The sequence below is a fragment of the Salminus brasiliensis genome, chromosome 21, assembly GCF_030463535.1.
Source record: "Salminus brasiliensis chromosome 21, fSalBra1.hap2, whole genome shotgun sequence".
Lineage (NCBI taxonomy): Eukaryota > Metazoa > Chordata > Actinopteri > Characiformes > Bryconidae > Salminus > Salminus brasiliensis.
In genome coordinates, this window is record NC_132898.1 from 23,662,162 (window position 1) to 23,684,603 (window position 22,442).

The following is a 22,442-nucleotide window of genomic DNA, read 5'->3' on the forward strand; positions in this document are numbered from 1 at the left end:
GGCATTAACGGCTATGGTTGATTGAGGTACTTGTGAACTTGTGTTTTTACTAAGGATACTCCAACAAATCCAAAGTACACACATTCAGACTGCAATTAGCATCTTCATTTATGCAGGCCAGAAGCCTTTCAGACTGACCAGACCCACATCAGTACTGCTGGACACAAAACTATACATTTACATGGACTCTTCCCTCCATGTGTTGCCAAAATAAAAGTTTAAATGCTAACAAAGGGTGTTAAAAACTGCTTATTCAACTGTCATAAAAGCTAATCCTGCGTCACAATAAGACGTTTGTGTGTGTGTGTGTGTGTGTGTGTGTGTGTATATCTGAAGGTTTATAGTCAAGTAATGTTTTATTCATTTTAGTGTGTTCATCCTTCACTGTGTTTAAGTTTTAGACACAAAAATGCCAGTGTTATACAGCATAGTAATTTGCCATTATCCACCACAATTACAAAAGCCATGTATGCATTTGCATTTTAATGGGATTTTCTAGACATTTTTGTTATAATAATGCATTTTTAAATCCGAATGTAATCAAATGTAATCCAGTGCAAATATACAGTTCATTTAAATAAACAAATAAATTCACTTTAAAGAGAGACTTTAAAGTGTTCACTTATATATATATATATATATATATAGAGAGAGAGAGAGAGAGAGAGAGAGAGCAATATATAAGGGAAATTATTTATTAAATTGAGGGAAGGTTTTATATCTCTAAATATTAGTTTCTATTAGGGGCTCTATAAGGTGGTGCAAAATGTCAGAAATATTTTAAAATAATTTTTCACCCAGTACTTTTATTTTGGCGGGTGGTTCAGTTTAGCGGAAATATGAAATGCGTTTCTCGGCGAGTTGGCAGAAGCACACGTAAAAGTCTCACAAAACGCTATAGTGTCTTTCTGTTTTTGGTTCATATTTATCGACAAAACCTTTTTTTTATTAAACTGTATCTATTAAACGTTTTCTGGTAAACATGAATATTTATTTTTAACTGTTTAACCGCGGCGGTTCAGGTGGAGTTGTGGAGTAATGCGGAGGCGACGCTGAGAATCCGCAGTTCTGCAGGAGAGCCCGGAGTAGCTAAATTACACAGCGAGGAACAGCGAAGAACAGCGAGGAACAGCGAAGAACAGCGAGGAACAGCGAGGAACAGCGAGGAACGCTGAAGACCAAGTTAGCAGAAGTGATGTTGCTCCCTGAATCTGAGCCCAGGCTGTACAGTTTATCCAGGCAGCTGTGTGGGATTTCTGCTCACACACTATGTGTTGTTTTTACCGGCCTGATGGTGGCGCTGGCGAAGCCTGGCTCCAGTGAGTACTCTCATATAAGTCATTTAGCCACCATTAAAGCGGTAAAATCTGAATTTCCCCAGCTGTCCTCTCACCTCAGTTGTAGTTGATCAAGCAAGGCATGTTTGAGGCCTGAAGTTTGCTTCCTTACTTCAAGTAATGGAAGCAATCTTACACCAATTAGCATCGCTTAAAATGGATAAAGCTGGTGGATCGGTATCAGCAACTTCTAATTGCAGGGCTTGGCTGTTTTTATTGTTGCAGGTTTGTTCTCCTGGCACCCGTTCCTGATGACCCTGGGGGTGAGTCTCTCATTAATTACTCTGGAGGACTTTGTTACAGTAACAGTGTTTGGAACTACCTCCACCATGTTTGGAAGCTGTACTTTAGTCTGGCTAGTTGCAAGTCTCACAGTGAGTTCTTGATGTGCTTCACAAAGATTTATTCCAGGCACCAAGAAGGAGATTTAAACCATGAATTTAGATTTATAGATGACGTTTGTATGGGAACATGACCAAAAGCATGGACGTTAATACCGGTTGTATACTCCCTCTCTCTCTCTGTCTCTCTCTCTCTGTCTCTCTTCCTCTTCCTCTCTCCTCTCCCTCCTAGTTCTCCTTCTTCATGACCGAGGCGATTCTGCTCTTCTCTCCTCACTCGTCTCCGGTGGGAAAGCTGAAGCACCAGACTAAAGCTCGTCTACACTGGATCCTGCAGGTTCTCAGCAGCTCCTGTGCCGTTGTCGGCCTGGTCGTCATCTTCTACAACAAGCACCTCAATGGCAAACCACACTTTACCACCTGGCACGGGCTGATCGGTGTTCTAACAGTGTGTGTTGTTGTGGTCCAGTCGGTGGGTGCGCTACCTCTGTTGTACCACAAACTGGCTAAAGGCTGGTCCCTGGCCAAGTTGAAGCGTTACCATGCTGCCTCTGGACTCCTGACTTACCTTCTGGGCAGCATCAGCCTGCTGCTGGGCACCTGCTCCGTCTGGTTTATGGGCAGCGTAAGCGGGTACACCTGGTATTTTGTGGCTTTTTGCCCCATGCTGGCCGCCCTGGTGGTCATGAGCCAGGTCACTAATGCTTACATGGCCAAGAAACGCCTGCAGTACTAAAACCTCAAGTCCGAAGCATTTTTTTTCTGAAAAGGTTAAAAATTTGCACAAGTTCTCATTTATTTCCAAAGACTATTGTAGCTAAGAAGGTATGGAGGCGTGTGTACATCGATTAGCATGGTGCTAACTGCTGCCTAAATCATCACCCACTTGTCACAAACCGAGCTTGCTTATGTGGTTTCTGACACTGTTTGATATAAACATGGACTGAAGTATGGACATAATCCATGCAGTGTTAAGAGGGGTCTCCAACAGTGTAAATGTAATTTTCCACCAGGCTATTCCTTTAAAGGGACCTGATTGAGCTGAACGAATCAGTGTGCAGAAGTCTGTCCATGCTGTGAATGCACACTAAATTTAGAGAATGCACAGAATCAGCCTTTTGTATGATTTGTGACTGTGAGTTTCTCTGGAACGCAGCGTTTCACACTGAACCCTCTCTAAGTGACTGACTGACTTGTTTACATCTTAACTATTTAATTATGTAGAAAATTTAAAAATGGAAAATTTGCTTTTATTTTTCTGAATCTCATTAAATGCATTTACAAATGATATCATAGACGTCTTGGGAGCAGTGACCTTTAGGGATCGTGGTCAGTCTGTACTGTGGGGGCCAAAGAGAATATGTTCAGAAAAAAATGTGCCTTAAATGTAATATAATATGCAAATATAACTTTATTGGGGATTATATGAAATGGTTTGTAATATTTAATAATACTTGCCTGCAGAGAAATGTTGTTCAGTCTTTTATAGTATAAAATCTTGAAGTATTGCAGACTTCACTATTGCAGGTTATGTCCTCCTTTCTCCTCCTACAACCATTGGCCATTTTATCAGAAACACCTCAATTGTTACTACAGTTTATCAGCCCCCATTTATCAATGGAAATCAACAGGATTAACATAAACCAAATATTACTGGAGTCGTGGTGTGTCACTGATGTGATTGCGTTCTTGGTTGTGCATGTGGTGCTGGTATGAGTGAATCAGACACTGTGGCTTCACTACTACGTATATAGAGCTGGTCAATCAACCAACCATACCCGTCCAAGATCAGCTGTGTGGTCAGGATCTCACCAAAGATGGTCTCTAACTGAACACCAGCCATGTGGAGCAACAAGAATGGGGTTTCCAATAAAATGGCCAGTCTGGCAAGTACCTACATTTGGAGTCATACATTGCTCCTATGTGTCCGAGAGCATACGAAGGAAAGAGATTATTCAAATACAGCAAGAAAAGTTGAATTTATTTTCTGTTAAAACAACATTAAATAAATACAATGTCATTTTAAACGCCTCCTCTGTGTGCTAAATACAAGAGCTGATGAGACTCGATTTCTACCTGTACAGAGAGTGTGTGTGTTCTCTCCTGTGGATCTATCACAGATACTGGTCTTAAACTCACTGGAAAAACAAACACAAAAAAAAACCTGTCAACATGTCTGGTGGAAATGAACAGGGGCTGTTTGTATTTGTTTTTTTTTTGTAAAAAAATGAAAAATGCAGACAAACGTACAAAAATAAAAAGAATTGCAAATGAATCAACCATTATAAATAAATAATTCTGGTAAGACAATACATCAAAGGAAAAAACAGTTATGCTTCCATTGATAAGATGTTACAAAAAAAAAAGATACAAAAAATTGTTATATTAAAGAAGAGTGTCGTAACAAATAACGTACAGATATCGCCCCAAAATAAAACCGATCGGCATGGGCGTCGGCCAATAAGACAGCAGTGGTAGGAGGGGCTTGAGGGACGTGTACCAATAGGCACCAAAATGAACAGTGACTTGCAAAGGGAGCTGTCAATCAAACAGCACAGGACAGGAGGGTTAGCTAGAACACAAATACTTGGAACATTCCACATCGATGCAGAAGTCACACTTTGGTCATATTTGTAGTCCAAACACAGATGGATGGTACAGGCTATGAACTACACACACATCGTACAGGAACCAAGTATGATCAAACCCGAACAAATCCAAAAAGCAACATTTTAGGGACAGGGTGGGCCTTGTAAGGAGCACGGGATGGGGTAACAGTCAACATAATTTTTCTGCTTATAATTTTGCAAGAAAAAAAAAAAAAAAAAAAAAAAAAAAAAAAAAAAGTGGATGATTTTAACTGCTACGGGAGTAAATAACAACCCAGATTCACAAGCGATATAAGGCTAATAACGATAAAGACTAAACTCCAGCTATATCACCCTTTTCACCACAAGGCTTTGAAGGCTAACATGAAATTACATTCTTTGAGTTAACATGTTTTTACTTAATGTTTTTTTTTTTCCTCTATTAAAAGGTCGAACGTAATAGAAAACATAATAATGGCTTGTCAATACCTATTATCAGCCCCCCCCCCTCCCACACACATATCTTTTGCCCTGCTTGTGGTTTTAAATGGTCAAAACTCCACCCTTTACAAAAGGTAGTACTTACAGGATCCATTTAAAAAAAACACAATGTTCACAATGTTTTTTCCTCATTCCATTTGATGCTACAAGTTCTATCAAACAGCTAAATATCCCTAAATTTACCCTTGACAGATGCAACCTGCCCGACAATCACATCGAGTTCTGGTCTGGGGAAGGATCGGTTTCCAATTCTGCTAGCAGTGGAAGCTCGTGTTCTGGTCCCTTTCTGCGCTTTCAGCATTTAAATCCACACAGGACCAACAGGAATCCTCCCTTCACAATGTTAAAATTAAGCAGCCAATCGCAACACAGCGCGGCCTATCACTGTCCGGTCACCTCAATGACATCATCGTCTGAACTGCTCCCCCCATTTTCCGCCAGGCTGGGGTGTGTGTCTGGCCGCGTCAGCGCTGCCCCCAGCAAGCTGGAGGTGGAGAGGAAGCTGGGTGTAGCAGCTGCGGTGGAGGCAGAGCCGGTCGAGGCTGAAGAGAGGGCGGCCCCTGGGTGCAGTGAGGAGTTGGGGAATATTCTAGAGTCTATTCTAGAGTCCGGGAGGAGAGACTGGGCGTACGGCATGGGAATACCAGACAGCATGTTTGCCATGCTAGGGTTAAAGAGGAAAGAAGGGAGCGAGGAGGATGAGGATGACGACGACGATGAAGGTATGGAGGAGGAAGAAGTTGTGGTGGTCGTGTTGGCTGTGGAGGAATGGGAGGAGCCTAAAGTGTCAGCTGGGAACATGGTATGCAAATCAGTCAGCGTCTGCCCCGCCTGAGGAAAGAAGTGAGACCGACTGGCCCCACCCAGAATAGGAGGGGTCATGTGACTCAAAGCGCCGAACAGGGCCGGGTGAAGGCCCATGGATGGCACGTTGAACCTGCTGCTTAAAGGGAATCCAGGGTAGCTGCCGGAGGTTCCACTGGGTGCCGAGGTCCGCTTAGAGCCCCTGTTATCCGCCATCAGTTTTCTCTTCAAGGTTTGGATGTCCAGGGTAGGGGTGGAGCCAGAGCTGATGATGTCATCGTGCAGCTGCCTGGCTGGGCCCTCTAAAGAACGGCTTTGGTGGGATGGCCGGTCTAGGCCCGAAGGTTCTGCTGTATCCAAGGGCAACAGGGCGTTGTCTCCTGCGCCATCAGCCTCGTTGGTGTAGCGGCGCAGCTCCCTCAGCAGGTCCGGACTGTTGGAGGGAGAAACGCGCTGAACAGAGTCAGGACTCAACCGCTTCGGCTCTGTCGGAGATGCTCTACCATTACTGACAGAACGCAGCACAGAACCAGTGTCTGAGAGAGAGGGAGAGAGAGAGAAAGAACACAAGCATCTTGATTGATTTTAATTATTATTATTATTATTATTATTATTATTAATAATAACAACAAGAAGAAGAATAATAGCATTACTACTACTACTTCTAGGGGAGAGGGAAAAGGTAGGGATAAGGGAGGGGGAAAGAGTAGCAGAGGGATGGAGGTCAACAAGGTGAAGTAGAGTAAGAAGTATTTTAGGATTATGATTATATTTTATGATTATGTATTATATGAATATTTATTGTCTGTGTGTGTATATGTGCTGCAGCATTAACAGTAAGTGTGCTGATGTCATACCTCTGGGTGCAGATGCTCCTCCCTCAGTGGTTCTTGTCCTTCCGGAGCGGATGGCGAAGATCCTCCCGTCATTGGTCCTGATGTACGTACCTGAAGACAAACAGATGTTAGTTTGATATTTCTTCATATCTCTCGCAGTCCAGCAGACTGTAATATTACTGTATTATCAGGCAGGGCTGTAGTCAGGACCACCTTTCTCAAGCGTCTGCTATTTATCATATATTTTGGTATGATATATTCCATATGCAAATGATCATATGCACTATGATTGTAAATGAACAATGGGAAACTGGATATTCCACTTTGTCAATGGAGAGGCCATGGAAAATTCTGCAGCCGTCCGTGGCGATAGGTGCTGATCAATCGTAGTAGACGTCCAGGTGAACCCGGTTATATATGACTAAGCATTATACACTGATCAGCCACCATATTTATTATCTTCATTTACAATGGCATCTGTCAAGGGTGGATTCATTAGGCAGCAAGTGAACAGTGAATGTTTTTTCTGGTATGCAGTGATCAGTACATACTGAAAGTGCACAAATAAATAAATAAATAAGAAATGCAACCTGGGAACTGGCCACAGGGTCATAGGCACCTAAGGCTCACTCATGTGACAGGCCACAACTTACTGGGATCTACAGCTTCATGCCTTGAATGGTCAGATGCGTTGTGGTGGAGCACAGGGGACTTTAGGTACATATTAATGTTATGGCTGATCAGTGTATATAGATTGGTGGAATTTATGTCAGCCACGTAACCTTTTCTTCAACGCTTAAAATCCTACATGATGGTGATCAATCCTGCACCTTTAGATCCTTTGATGACGTGAAGGCTCTCTCCGGCACCGATTCGTGCCTGAACGTCTGTAGAGCTGTTTGTGCCTGGGATAACGATATCTGCAGAAAAAAACAAAACAAACAAACAAAAAAAAAAACATTTAAAATGTCTTGGTAGGCCTTCAGAAAAAGAACAGTATGTGATATATAATGATATACAACATCTACATGTGTGTGTGTGTGTATACCAGTGGTGGTGATGATGCGCTGTACATAGACTCCAGCTTTCTGAAGGTAGTTGACAGGGAAGGTGGCGTTGGAGGCGTGGCCTATGCCCACCTGGCGAGGCATCATGGGAATAGGCGTGGACTGAACTGGCCGCACACTCGCTATCGGCTTCTCATCCAACCGCACTGTTGGGCGCCTAACAGTAATCAGGTTCAAAAAATGAAGTGAAATAAAAATATATATTTTATTTTTAATTTGTATCACACATTCAACATATGAAAATGCACATGAACGTACTAACAGAAATTAAAATAAAATAATTTTAGGTTTTTGTGTTACAGTAACAATTTATGTGAATGAAAGTGTTTTATATTACTGAAAGTTCAAAAGTCCACCAAGACTGACCAGTTTCTCTGGCTGAAGGCTGGTATGTTGGAGAGGTTCTGGTCAGTGGCCGGGTAATAGTGGGCATAGCTTGGGCGCTGGTACGGTACTGACGCCCTCTTTTCATCCTCGTAACTCTTTTTAGCAGCTTTCTTTTCCGCCTTTGTCAGTTTCAGGTCCTTACGATCCATCAGCAAGGATTCATGATGAAAGGGTGGCTGAAGGGTGATATAGAAAGAAAGATGCAAATTTGAGTTTGTCTTTAGCTTAATGGGCTGTACACACCAGAAAGTGATTTATCTGTGCCATTTATTCAGATCATTTATTTAAACTAATGTACAATATGATGAAATAATGTGTGAATAAACCTTTAAATAAGTGATTCACAAGAGCAATACTAAAAACAGATGCTTTATATGTGTCCCAACCAATCAGATTTTAGGGCTGAAATATCAGCTTTCACACTGCATCTGTAAGGAGCAAAAAGTTTGTTTGTGCGTTACCTTGGTGATGAGGTGAGGATAGCGCAGACAGGCCTGTTGGATGACCCCCTCTACAGCCTCATTAGATGCCTGTTCTGAATAGCTCTGATCAGGCTCCTCCTCCACAAAGTGCAGTAAAGACTCCACCTCCTTCCGGGTGAAGGTCAGAACGGGGTTCAGATCATCCACCACGCGGTCTACAGAGAAATAAGAGGATCAGATAAGCAGAATTATAAACAGAGCTGTATATGATTCTAAAATAATTCATAAAACTTGAAGAATATCCAGAATACAGTTGTAATAACATTATTATCCAGACTGAAGCTCTACTAACATTAAAATGCAGAATGATGTTCTCATAACAAAACACACACACATACACAAAAATGCATACACTCTTACCGGACATTCCCTGCTTGGAGACCTGACGATCGTATATCTTCTTCTCGAGTGTGAAGTCACACACCAGTCTGTAGATGTAGCAGGGTTTGCGCTGTCCATACCGATACACGCGGCACACCGCCTGTGCATCGTGACACGGGTTCCACGAAGCATCAAACACAACCACGCGATTCGCTCCAATCAGGTTCACTCCTAAACACCCCGCCCTGAAAGAGAAAGGACACATGGGCTCAGCATTCCAATCAGTTCAACTCCATTCAGCTCACTGTAACTGAGCTCTCTATGCTCAGCCCACAAACATGAGTTGAGTCATATCTACTGTACTGTAGGTATGAATGCTGCTACAAGTCCGTTGGCTTATTTAGGGATAAAGATAGCCAAGATGCGTTTTACCTGGTGGACAGGAGGAAGACCCAGGCTGTGGTGTTTGTAGGATCATTAAACTGATTAATGAGTCTCTCTCTCTCTGAGGCAGAGGTGCTCCCATCCAACCCTGTTAAAAAAAAGTTAAATTCCAACACATACACATTAATTAAGCAATTATTAGCTTATAATTTGTCAATGACTATTATAAATCTTCTTAGTTACTGTAGGTATTCGACCTATTTTCCAGCCTGTCTTCATTATTTTGAATTAAACATGATTTTTATGTTTCTGTGCCTTTAAGACTGATATATGTAAATAACATCTGTTTTGATTTGGTACCCTGTTTTGGGACTCCTTCATAAAGCAGTCCACTTTCCCTAACCCAAGCGTGAAAAGTGCAGGGTTTAACCATCAACATCAAATCTCAAAAATAAAAGTGATTTTTGCTGCACAAGTCTGACTTCTTTCAGCCTGCACTTGAATGAAAACTTACTGTAGTAGTTGATGCTGCGGACCCAGTTCTGGGTCTGGTCCCCTATTTTGATGGGCATCGGCCTCAGACACAGGAAGTCTTCAATAACCGTCAGTGTGGACAGACTCTGACTGTGGACAAGGGCAGAATGACCAGCGTTAAAAATACTCTTTAAAACAAAGGGGACAATTGTTCCCTACACCCTTTACATCAGCCCATGTCTTAGTTCTTCACCCTCACACACAGTTTCATAGACCCTACAATAGAACCCTGTTGGACTGTTGAATGGTTAACAAATAATTATAAGTTTACTGCATTATGATCATAAACATAATTATAAGCCATGGGTTCCAAAAGTTAAGCAATGAAAGACGGATGAAGCAACACCACCTCTGATTTGCTCATTCTTACGAGATAAAAGCCAGAGTTACCTGAAGACCAGAATTTTGTCTCCTCTGCTGACACTCTCATCTATCAGGTGGAAAAGCAGAACCATCTTAGCAGAGTTTTCTAGAACACCAGTCTGATAGTCGGCCATGATGTCCTTCGCCTGCAAAGATAGAACAACTGGAGAAATCAACACCTGCTGCTTTACAGGTGAGTGTTAATGCAGTTCAAGTGTGAAAGACCTTGGAATATCTATGGTATTAATGTCAAGGGATATACGGCTGACAATTACAACACATGATGCAAAGAAGACAAATTAATAAAATAAATTTGATCTAAAAAGTATTCATATGTACTAAATATACACAAAGCAGCTGTAGTACTCTATATCAGGGATAGGATAATTCTGGTCCTGGACAGTTAAGCAAACCTGATTCAATTCAACTGTTAATAGCCAGGTTTAGTATGTCTGGCAGACCAGGGAAATGTGTGCTGACACACATGCGTTTCCCACCCCTGTTCTAAATAATATTATAACAAAAAATTCAATACAGACAATCTGGTTTGTGTGTATTCATACCCATTCATAGGTGATGACTTGGTTGGCTCGTTCCTGTAGGGGTGCGAGGGCCACTCCGGGCAGCCCCCCCTTACTGTTAGCAGGGTCAGAGTTTTTGTTTTTTAAACCTGGGCCGGTGCAACGGGTGGCTGAGGTGGAGTTCAGGTCGTCCAGATCAAGATCCTGCTCATTGGCCAGGTTCTCTTTCTGTAGAGCTTCATAAAGAACATCTGGGTGGTTCCAAATCTGACGGGAACCATAGAAACACAGAGAAACACATGGGTCAGGGTAGGATATAGGCATTCACATTAAACCACTGCTCAGCACAGCTCAGTGATCTTATCTGTAAAGGGCCAGTCTGGTTTTCATTCCAACCAAACAGACACACAACTTTAATAGTTTGAAGATTGAAAACAACTGATTAAACAAGTAGAATCAAGTGAGCTTCTGCTTAACCCCTTAAACATGTAAGCCCACACGTCTTTCACTTTAGTATTAATAACTGAATCGTTCACCTAAGGTTTAAGGGGTTAATTGGAACTGAACTCTGTTGCCACACCAGCCTATTGGGGGTAAGACTAGACATTTCTGCAACTGACCAGAGCTATGGGTATATTCTGATCTCACCGGGCTCATTATGGTCACATGGCCACAAACAAGATGCGTATCTGATCTAGGATTTTTGTGTTCATACAGTTTTAACCTGGTAATGTAGACATTACAAACAGACCCTCAGCTGTATAACACCACAATGGTGCAGCATTACCTTGCAGCAGACACAAAAGGCTTTGAGAGGGTTCAGACCCAGCCAGCCGCTGTTTCCTGCCTCACGGAAACGGTTCATGAACTCTTTGTAGAGCGCTCTCTGCAGGGGGGAAAGGCGCACCAGGATTACATGCTCCTCTTTACTGGGCAGCTGCGTCCGCAACACGTCATGACCACGTCTGGAGAAGGAAAGTTAGAAATAAATTGTGGAAAAAAATTAATTTATTTGCTTGATTTAACATTAATGAACAAACATTTGCATACGACTATATATATAAAATCCAATTAGTCACTCACCTCTGTACAAAGCCCTCCAGTAAGCTGTGCAGGACGTGGCTGCGGTATCGCATTAGTCGGACGTCCTGTGGAGTGCTGTCAATACACTGCCCGTTCAGGATTGGGCGCTCAAACATGTTGCTAAATTCCTGCCGCGTGCCGAGGAAGTCCGGCCGCACAAAGTCCACCATGCACCAGTACTCAATCAGGTTATTCTGGAGGGGATAACCGGTTAGTACCACGCGACGCCGTGAGCGGATGTTCTTCAGGGCCTGAGAGGTGCTGGCGTGGCAGTTTTTAATGCGGTGACCCTCATCACAAATCACCACATCTGGACCGGGCCGGGAAATTGCCTTTTCAATCCCTAAAAAAGAAAAAAAAGAATATCAATTACGTTAAAATAATATTACTCTTAAATTACAACTTTGCTTTAGACTTTACTATTTTCTCATTACTGCACTCCTAACAATAAAGGTGCGAAAAGGGGTTCTTTAAATGCCAAATGAAAAATCAGTTCTAATTCCATAAAAACACCAGATTTGTAAATGAGATCTGAGAGTGTGAAAAGAAAGAAAAAAGAAAGGTTTAAAGAATTGATGTAAAGATGGTTCTTTGTGGAACCAAAAGTGGTTCTCTTATGGCATTGCCCACAGACCCCATTTTTAACCACCTTTGTTTAGAAGAGTGTACTAGGAGTGTAAAAATGCATTGAAGCATTGTGGTGCATCTAAATGAAGGTGCAGATCTGGATTGATATTTAAATGTTTGAATCGATTGGAAACGGAGAAAAAAACCCTGCATATGGGTAATGGATTAATCAGACATTAATTAACGTAATATTTCATTAATTAAATAAATATTTTCGGACAATCTACAAGCTTAGATCTTTTATAAGACCTTAAGGATCGAGAAAACTGATAAAAAGAATCAAACAGAATCAACTGTGATGAAGTCTCTGATTTCATGATTCACTGAATCATTTGCAAGAGTTGCAGTGTAATTTATTCTTCATGAGGTCAGAGATTCACACACCCTAATAACTACTAATCTAAACTGTAATCTAATCTAATCTGTCTATCAATACACTCATTCGCTCTGTTATTCGCACGACTCGTCATGACAGACCTTTCATTAGCTCCTGCTGTCTGTCCTCTTCATCCAGGTCGATGATGACTGGTCCAGCAGGCTTTTTCGACTTTCTCTTGCGGCCGGTTACAAAGCTCTTTTTGAGAGACAGCAGTCGGTACATTTCGTATCCCATCAACAAAACTCCGCCGTCCCGTGTCCACTCGTCCACCACTTTCGCTCGGGCCGTTGTCGTTCTGCAGGGAAGATCAGAACAGTCAAGCTTTTAAACCTGGCCAAAATGATTGACTTTATTTGGAGTAAAATGGTGGGGGTGGGTAGTGTGTGGTGGACTGTGAAAATTGTATAAAAAAGGCTGCAGTCACTTGTGCTCGTCGTTGAGAATGTGTACTTTAAAGGTTCGGGGGGAAATCTGGGCTGGATCAGTGTCTGGAGGAATGGATTCAGCTGAAGGCAACCACAGATTAAACTCAGCTAACCAATTCTGCAGAGTGTTCACCTGGAGAGAGAGAGAGAGAGAAAGGGAGGGAGAAGGAGAGGGAGAAAATTGCAGTATGAGTGGGCTAAACTGACTAAACTATGGTAGGCTGAATAGACAGGGATATGCAAATTAGTTATGGTCACATTAAAGAAAGACTGAATTCAAAACAGGCTCTTTTGGCAGTTTCCATATACCGACTGTTGCGGACTAGAGGAGTAAATGATTATTTTGAAATGATACTTAAGTTCAATAAACCATAACAGTCCCTTTAACTGCATCATTCCTTCCTGCACCTCCACATCAGCAAATTCAGAAGCAAAGCAAGAGTCTTACTGGTACGATGGCAAGGACGGTTCTGGCTCCTGTGTGCCGCAGCAAGACGTCTATGAAGGAGATGACCTGCAGGGTTTTGCCCAGGCCCATACTGTGGGCCAGAATACAGCCGAACCCGCTGCTACTCTTATACCGCTCTAGAGACTCCACCAGGTTATCATACAGGAAACGGATCCCACCGATCTAACAAACACAGAGTTCAGAGCAGAGGCACTCAGACCTATGTGGTGTGGTGTGATGATGTATAGTCTAGGGCTCTAAACAGTAGTGGAAAGGGTTCTTTAACTAGTAATAATAAAAAATAGTTTTCAAATCAACAAGAGTTTTTCTATCAAAGAAGAACTAATTTAAAGAAGAAAAATAACCCTTTTAGCGATTGAAAAATTCTTTGTACCTGGTGTGGTTTTACAGCACGTGCAAGCTGTGGTGCGAGGAACAGGTCGTCCTCCTCGGCTGGGTGGTTTATGTTGATCAGTACTCTGCCCTGAGCGTCCTGCTGGTTTTGGGCGTCGTTTATGTGCGAGCCGCTGCTCTCCTCTGTTCCAGGCGTACCTGGGCGCTCATCATCATCCTCACTGCTGATGGGCAGTGCGTCTTCATCACCAGAACTCAGCTCAATCACATCTAAAATGGAGGGTTAAGTAGAATGTTGATTGAAATATATTCTGTATACTGATACCACAGTTATAGGTATTACAGATGGCATATGATTATGCATGAATATGGGTACAGGTGTTAATGGCGTGGCAGTGAGGAGGCTGGCCACCCTACACTGCCCTAATGCTGTTCACCTGTGGTTCACACCGTGCAGGCTAACGAGCCAGGTGAACAGCATAAAAGGGCATGCTCAGTCACACACAAGAGGAACTTGGAGAGAGCACAGACTGGGCTGCCAGAAGACTAGCACTGAACAGTACAAGTGTGTAGAGACCTTCTAGAGCCCCACACATTTCGCTGTACACTGTACAGTGACAAATACATGCACCTTTACCTTTACTTGGGCCGGATATGTTTTGTTGAGTGTTCGTTTGGGTGTGATGGACGGTGTGCTTAAATAAAGGCACGTATGTTACTTGAGCCCTGTGTTTGTGTCGTCTCTGAGCCCTGCTGCACCATCGGGTCATGGTCATGCCCCATTCCCCAAGAGTCGTGTCACAATGGGTATGGGTATGAATAAACATGTATGAAGATGGATTAGCGTGTATTGGTGTAAACAGGTATGGGTACAGGTATGGATGGATAGGGATAGGATGAATGAATGAATATGAAAATGTTTAATGCATATGGATAGATATGGATGGCATACTTGTGTATCAATGAAAGAAAAAGTGCCATCATTTCATCTCGTGTACGTGTGTGTGTTTGGGTGTACCATCTCTGGGTGCAGGTTTTGGAGGGGGAGCTGTTCCTCTGGAATCTCCTTCATCTCCGCTGCTGTCCAGACAGATAACCTCACCCTTACAAACCGTCGCTAAAGAAGGAATGTCAACTGAGAAAACAAGAGAAACACACAACAAACAAGTCTGTATGCGCTTTTGAATGAGAGTGTATTTGTTTGCATGCAGCACCGTACCGTGTGTGTGTGTGCTTGTGTGTGTACCAGCGGGTAAAGGGTAATCTTTGCGCTGCTGCTCCAGTCGTTTTCTCCTCTCTAGCTCCTCCTGCTGGGCAGCTTTAGTCCCTGGCTCTAGCTGGTGCTCCTTCAGCAGCTTCCTACAGAGAGTAGAGCGCAAAACACACTCCTATTTAAACACTTTCATCTCACCCAGCTTTTCATCACAGAGCCATTAGATTTTTAGCAGACATTCAGTAGCCAGAAGACGTCAGGTTTGCATTATAGCTTAAGAACTGTACTGAAGCTGTACTTTCAAACAGCATTCCCAAACGTGTGATCACTGGACAATCATTCCTTAAAATGCTGTTCTCAAGCTGACCGGGCAGGATGTTCTTTAACCGTTTAATTTTGAAACCCATTACAAGAGAACAAATTACATACATACTTTCTATTCTGGCTGCACTAAAGAAGACACAGGTAACCCATTATCCACACTGTCATTTGAAGATTTCACAACCAAACATTTGCAAAAACATATTTTTCAGAGCCCGCCCCCGCAAATCCACCCTAAAGCATTTGGCAGTTTTTCAAAGATTCCTCACACCTTCAAGGTCCAGATACACTGAAGCACCACTGTAAGATTTAAGTAGTGGTTACATTCTTTTGTCATTAAGTTTCCAAACAACACAACGAAATAATCAATTACTGGAGATGAAAGCATACCTGATATTCCTCCTCAAGTGAGCGGGTTTGGCGGGCTTTGAGCTCTTCTTCTTTTCTTCTTCTTTCTTCTTCTTCCTTTTCCTCTTGGTGCCGTTACTGCTCTCAGGACTGGACCCAGCAGCAGACTGACCCTGGGACCCGTGAGGGGTGGAAGGTCGGGAGGTGGACCTAGATGAGTGCTGAGACATCGCCCTGGAGGGTGGTCTGGAGGAGGGTTGGAGGGGTGTGGCAGGGGCAGAGTCACTGGACTGGGAGGAAGAGGGGGCAGGGCTCGGTCGTGCCGCCTGTTCCTCCTCCTCCATTCCATCCGAGTCGTCTGTGGGAAAGCGCAGATGAGTGAATTAATTACCAACTGATTAAACTAGGAGTGACAGTTTTTGATCACAGCACAACATCAATATATAATAAAAGAAATATACAATATCATGGATAATACTAATTACATATAGTATTGGCTATATATATAGCCAGACTACCTAATCAAACTACATCATTTAAAAAAAAAAAACGGCACACCCAACAAAACTGGGAACTAATCAGAACAGATGTTATTCGCATATATAAGTCCTAAACAAACAGTAATAAACACAGCTGGTTTTAATTGTAATGCATATAGGGGCAGTGGTGGCTCAGCGGTTAGAGCGCCGGGATATCGATAACAGGGTTGTGGGTTCGATTCCCGGGCTCGGCAAGCTGCCACTGTTGGGCCCTTGAGCAAGGCCCTTTACCCTCTCTGCTCCCCGGGCGCTGGAGTTGGCTGCCCACCGCTCTGGGTGTGTGTGTGTACTCACTGCCCCTAACACGTGTGTGTGTGTGAGTGTGTGTTCACTACCAGATGGGTTAAATGCGGAGGACACATTTCGCTGTACAGTCCACACTGTACAGTGACGAATACGTGCACCTTTATCCTTTATCCTTTATCCTTTAAAGAGGTTTGAAAAAGTGCTCACCTGCTGCATCATCATCGCCATCAACATCCTCGTCATCATCATCGTCGGCGTCATTCTCTCCATCACCTTCCTCTCCCATATCCTCCTCATCCTCCTCCTGTTCACTGTTGAGGCTGGGCTCCAGGTCACTCTCTGAGATCGCCTCTTCTGACATGGCGTCTCTCCCGAGGTCTCCAAGAGCACTACCTACACATCCTCACATGGACCACCTTAAATACAAATGCATTACATATCACCTACACAGACCAGCTTATATACAAACACATTCAATATTACCTATACATTTTCACATGAACCACCTGAAATATGAATATATTCAATATTACCTACATATCACTCAGACCACCTTAAATACAAACACATCTTACAACAAATACCACCCTAAATACAAGCATTTCCTTACAAGAACCATCTTAAATATAAATGCATCTTCACATTGACTACCTTAAATACAAGCACATGCACTGCTACCCACACATCCTCACACAGACCACCTTAAATAAAATTTCTTCATATAAACCACCTTAAATATTACCTACATACCACCTTAAATACTAGCTCACCCTCACACAGACCACCTTAAATACTAGCTCACCCTCACACAGACCACCTTACATACTAGCTCACCCTCACACAGACCACCTTACATACTATCACATCCTACACAGACCACCTTAAATACTAGCTCACCCTCACACAGACCACCCTACATACTAGCTCACCCTCACACAGACCACCTTACATACTAGCTCACCCTCACACAGACCACCTTACATACGAGCACATTTAATATTACCTACACACCCTCGCACAGGCCACCTTAAATACTAGCTCACCCTCACACAGACCACCTTAAATACTAGCTCACCCTCACACAGACCACCTTAAATACTAGCTCACCCTCACACAGACCACCTTACATACTAGCTCTTACAACAAATAGCACCCTAAATACAAGCATTTCCTCACAAGAACCATCTTAAATATAAATGCATCTTCACATTGACTACCTTAAATACAAGCACATGCACTGCTACCCACACATCCTCACACAGACCACCTTAAATAAAATTTCTTCATATAAACCACCTTAAATATTACCTACATACCACCTTAAATACTAGCTCACCCTCACACAGACCACCTTAAATACTAGCTCACCCTCACACAGACCACCTTACATACTAGCTCACCCTCACACAGACCACCTTACATACTATCACATCCTACACAGACCACCTTAAATACTAGCTCACCCTCACACAGACCACCCTACATACTAGCTCACCCTCACACAGACCACCTTACATACTAGCTCACCCTCACACAGACCACCTTACATACGAGCACATTTAATATTACCTACACACCCTCGCACAGGCCACCTTAAATACTAGCTCACCCTCACACAGACCACCTTAAATACTAGCTCACCCTCACACAGACCACCTTAAATACTAGCTCACCCTCACACAGACCACCTTACATACTAGCTCTTACAACAAATAGCACCCTAAATACAAGCATTTCCTCACAAGAACCATCTTAAATATAAATGCATCTTCACATTGACTACCTTAAATACAAGAACATGCACTGCTACCCACACATCCTCACACAGACCACCTTAAATAAAATTTCTTCATATAAACCACCTTAAATATTACCTACATGTCTTTACACAGTCCACCTTAAATACTAGCACACCCTCACACAGACCACCTTACATACTAGCTCACCCTCACACAGACCACCTTACATACTAGCTCACCCTCACACAGACCACCTTAAATACTAGCTCACCCTCACACAGACCACCTTAAATACTAGCTCACCCTCACACAGACCACCTTACATACTAGCACATTTAATATTACCTACACACCCTCACACAGGCCACCTTAAATACTAGCTCACCCTCACACAGGCCACCTTAAATACACAATAAGTCAAACCATTTGTGGAAACCCCTTTTAATGAACGTATTCAGCTACTTTAAGTTGCACCCGTTGCTGACACAGGTGTACAAATTCAGAATAGAACAGGACTCTATTCTAGAGCAGATACACATACACCTATTGACACTGTGCCTAATACCAGGTGTGGCCTAGAGGGGTATGAAGCCCCCCCAGCATTGAGCTGTGGAGCAGTGGAACTGTGTTCTCTGGAATAATGGTGCTCCAATCAATACCTTTAGGATGATTTGTGGATTAGGAGGTAGTGGTGAACAACATCCAACATCCTAACCTTGTTAACACTCTTGTTACTGAATGCAATCAATTCCTCACAGCAATGCCTTCTTCCCTGAACAGCAATGGATGAATGAGCAGGTGCCCAAATACTTTTGTCCACATAGTGTATACACATTCAATATTACCTGCACATTCTCACATGAACCACCTTAAATACCAGCATACCATTCACACTGACAGCCTTAAATTTATTTAACATGCATTCAGCCCTGCTAGAGATGGATCGGTACCACGTTTCCCAGATAAGACACTGAAGCGCGTCTGTTGGTGAAACTGCAGTAAAACCTAACTGATCACCATCTCTTTGAGACGTCAGGATGAAGAAAAGTAAAGTAAAGTAAAGTAAATGTTGAATGGCATCTCTGGTGACCTCTGGCCGGCCTGTCCGGAGTGTGTGACAGCCTGGAGTCTTCGCTTCAGTTCATTACTTTATTTTGGAATAATACAAATTAAAATAGTGAAACTAACCAAATTGTGAAGCACAAAACCATTAAATCCCGACACAGAGAAAAAAAAGTACAGCAAACAGAATCTGGGGGAAAATAAAGAACACTAGAAACAATGAAAGCGAGAGAGAGGCTTACATAACTTCAGAGTTACATAAGACAGACAGGTACTTAGCACTTTTTTATTTGGCAGCAAAGCACTGAGAAAATATAGGCCAGTAGACTGAACACGACACACTAACACACTCTCACTCTCTCACTTTCTCTCTCTCACACACACGGTACTGTTACACAATGAAGACTCTAAAGCTGCCTCCCACCTACAGATGCTCAAACACTGCCTTCTGCTCTGAAACTGACAAATAACACCGTCTCCACTCGACCCTAGAAACCACTCTATTAAACACCCCTACCTAGTTGGTCCACCTTGTAGCCATGTAGCCAGAGACAGAAGCTCTGTATTTGTTGCTGCACTGTTTTTTGTATTGGTCATCCTCTAGTTCTTAATCAGTGCTCACAAGACGCTGCCCACAGGACGCTGCTGGCTGGATATTTCTGGTTGGTGGTCTGTTCTCAGTCCAGCAGTGACACTGCACAGGTGTTTAAAAACTCCAGCAGCACTGCTGTGTCTGACCCACTCGTACCAGCAAAACACACACTACCAACACACCACCGTCATGTCAGTGTCACTGCAGTGCTGAGAATGATACACCACTGAAATAATAGCTGTTCTGTGGGGTCCTGAGCATTAAAGAACAGGGTGAAAGGAGGCTAACAAAGTATGCAGAGAAACAGAAGGACTACAGTCTGTAATTGTAGAACTACACAGTGGAGCTGATATAATGGACAGAGAGTGGAAAAACAAAAAGGTGGTTTTAATGAAGTGGCCGGTTGGTGTAAATTGGGGAAGGGGGTCTCATTGTTTTTTGTTGGGGCAGTGGTGGCTCAGTGGTTAGAGCTCTGGGCTACTGATGTTGTGGGTTCGATACCCAGGCTCAGAAAGCTGGCACTGTTGGGCCCTTAAGCAAGGCCTTCCACCCTCTCTGCTCCCCAGGCGCCACAGCAATGGCTGCCCGCCGCTCCAGACGTGTGCTCACTGTCCACTGTGTGTGTTTCACTGGTGTGTATGTGTGTGTTCACTGCACGGCTGGGATAAATGCGGAAGCCAAATTCCATCTGTGTCTGTCACAAATGGTCAATGTGGTAGTTTTTAATGTTTGTTTACATTGGGGGGGTTACAGTAATGGTGGAATACGTCCAAGTAAACACCTTAAATGAAACAGATTAGTCTGATTGAGGCCATTCTGAATGCAATTTCTATCCGTCTGAACGTGAATCCGATTATATTCCCAATCAGAAAGTTTAAGTACGTTTTGCACAAGAGCCTAGCTTGTACAAGGCAACAGCAACACTAATTATTACTGGAATAGGTGTGCTCTGCAGAGGCGAGATAATCTTTAAAGTCGCATAAAAATATGAATGACCGCGGTCTCGTACGGATATTTGGCTTCCACTCAAAATCTGTAAATTCCTTCAGTACTACTCTCTCTCACCAGTCTTTCTGGCACATTCATCCAGAGGTTTTATATTATTGGCAGTGGGACTGGCAGCCAGCTAATGTGCCTCAGGATGTTGACTGACAATGACATTGTCTTCTTATCCCATCCTTTAATAAGTGAATGTGAAGTCATATACAGCTCAGTCTTAATCTATAATTGGAACAAAAATCTTTGCATGTAAACAAAGCCAGTGTGTGTGAAACTACCTCCACCATGTTTGGAGGCTGTACTTTAACCTGGCTAGCTCTTACTGTGAGTGGTTGATCTGCTCCAAAGTGTGCTCTATTACGCCACCAAAGGGGAAGAATGAATGATGCTAGACTGACGCAGTAAAATATCAGCATTTTATTCATTTTACTCCATTTAATACACTCTGCTAATATTATAATGTTCTATTTCTGGGTAAAGCTGATCCAGGTGGGTTTAGTCCCAATTCTACAATCTAGGAATGTTTATATATCATCTCCACTGATATACATATTCACTATATCACATATCGTTTCATCCCTACTATTCATATTCTGTCTTTCAGGACAGAAAGTGCATAAGAGTCAGATGTCCATACATGCGTCCTGTACCTCTGGACAAGTCTACATACAAATTTGTACTATGACCTATATCTTGTTGTGTTCACCATATCTATCACCACCCCCTGTGCTGTTTCAGTGACAGCCTATGCTCTTGTCCAAACACTGCTGGGAGGAATTCAGCCTCATTCAGCCTCACCAGAGCATCAGTGAGGTCAGGTACTAATGTTGGATGATCAGGTCCATCACTTCAGAGCACCCCACAGCCCAATGCTGGGGGGGGGGGGGGCTTTATACCCCACTAGCCTACACTTGGCACTGGGCCCAGTGACCTTAGGGTCATGTATCACGGTCAGTGTTTTTCTATGGAAATTATAGACGCACTGTGCATCAGTCATTAAAAGCCTACCTGGGCATCCAGCACATTCCCTATCCAGCTCACAGTGTTGACTGGGGTCTTATCAGGACCCCAGACACAGCAGCTCCGCCAGCAGCACACACACCCCAGCGCTAAACACACAGCACCGCGAAAAAGCACCATATCGCACATATCATTACACTCTGAGTAAAGCAACAGTGGCCGGGTTCCCTGAACGAGCCAACGACAGCGGGGTTAGCACCGTTAGCACCCGGGCTAACCTCTATTGTCCACAGGGCTTTCGCGTTAGCATTAGCTTCCATGCTAACCACCCCCAAGATGAGAACTACTGATAAACCTTCAGCATATTTAGCGCTGCAGCGCGTTTTACGGCTCGTCACCGCGCTTCCCCGACACATTTACCTTCTGCGAGCTCCTCACTGCAGCTGAGCCCCTGCGTTTCGGCGCCTCATTCAGTATTTTATTATTTAATTCCCAAAAAACTGGATTCTTTATTTTTCCTATCACAGTTTTTCATGAGTGTCACTCCTAAGGCGTCAGACGGGGGCGCAAAACACTCTCTAAAGGTTCCGCTTCTCCAACGGTCCGCGCGTTGACGATTATCAGTCTGTAAAATAGTACAT

The 22,442-nt window shown here is 43.2% G+C and overlaps 2 protein-coding genes across 3 annotated transcripts; one reads left to right on the forward strand and one right to left on the reverse strand.

The window, feature by feature from the left end:
• The first annotated feature begins 870 nt into the window (after positions 1-870).
• cyb561d2 (cytochrome b561 family, member D2) lies at positions 871-3,868 on the forward strand. Of its 2 annotated transcripts, none has more exons than XM_072666489.1 (3): positions 871-1,319; positions 1,563-1,600; positions 1,911-3,868. In XM_072666489.1, the coding sequence occupies exons 1-3, from the start codon at positions 1,196-1,198 to the stop codon at positions 2,412-2,414; spliced, it is 666 nt and encodes a 221-aa protein (XP_072522590.1). In that variant the 5' UTR covers positions 871-1,195; the 3' UTR covers positions 2,415-3,868. The 2 variants fall into 2 exon arrangements, with proteins under 2 accessions (XP_072522590.1, XP_072522591.1); XM_072666490.1 differs by having other exon boundaries at positions 1,243-1,319; positions 1,538-1,600.
• rad54l2 (RAD54 like 2) lies at positions 3,639-22,346 on the reverse strand. Its single transcript, XM_072666487.1, has 22 exons — positions 22,222-22,346; positions 16,657-16,865; positions 15,707-16,022; positions 15,029-15,141; positions 14,801-14,917; positions 13,823-14,052; positions 13,429-13,611; positions 12,980-13,113; positions 12,654-12,850; positions 11,550-11,892; positions 11,254-11,431; positions 10,509-10,733; positions 9,973-10,091; positions 9,563-9,672; positions 9,097-9,196; positions 8,704-8,909; positions 8,323-8,498; positions 7,841-8,037; positions 7,456-7,631; positions 7,238-7,327; positions 6,429-6,518; positions 3,639-6,107 (listed from the first exon to the last, which is right to left on the reverse strand). The coding sequence occupies exons 2-22, from the start codon at positions 16,808-16,810 to the stop codon at positions 5,149-5,151; spliced, it is 4,413 nt and encodes a 1,470-aa protein (XP_072522588.1). The 5' UTR covers positions 16,811-16,865; positions 22,222-22,346; the 3' UTR covers positions 3,639-5,148.
• Positions 22,347-22,442: the final 96 nt, after the last annotated feature.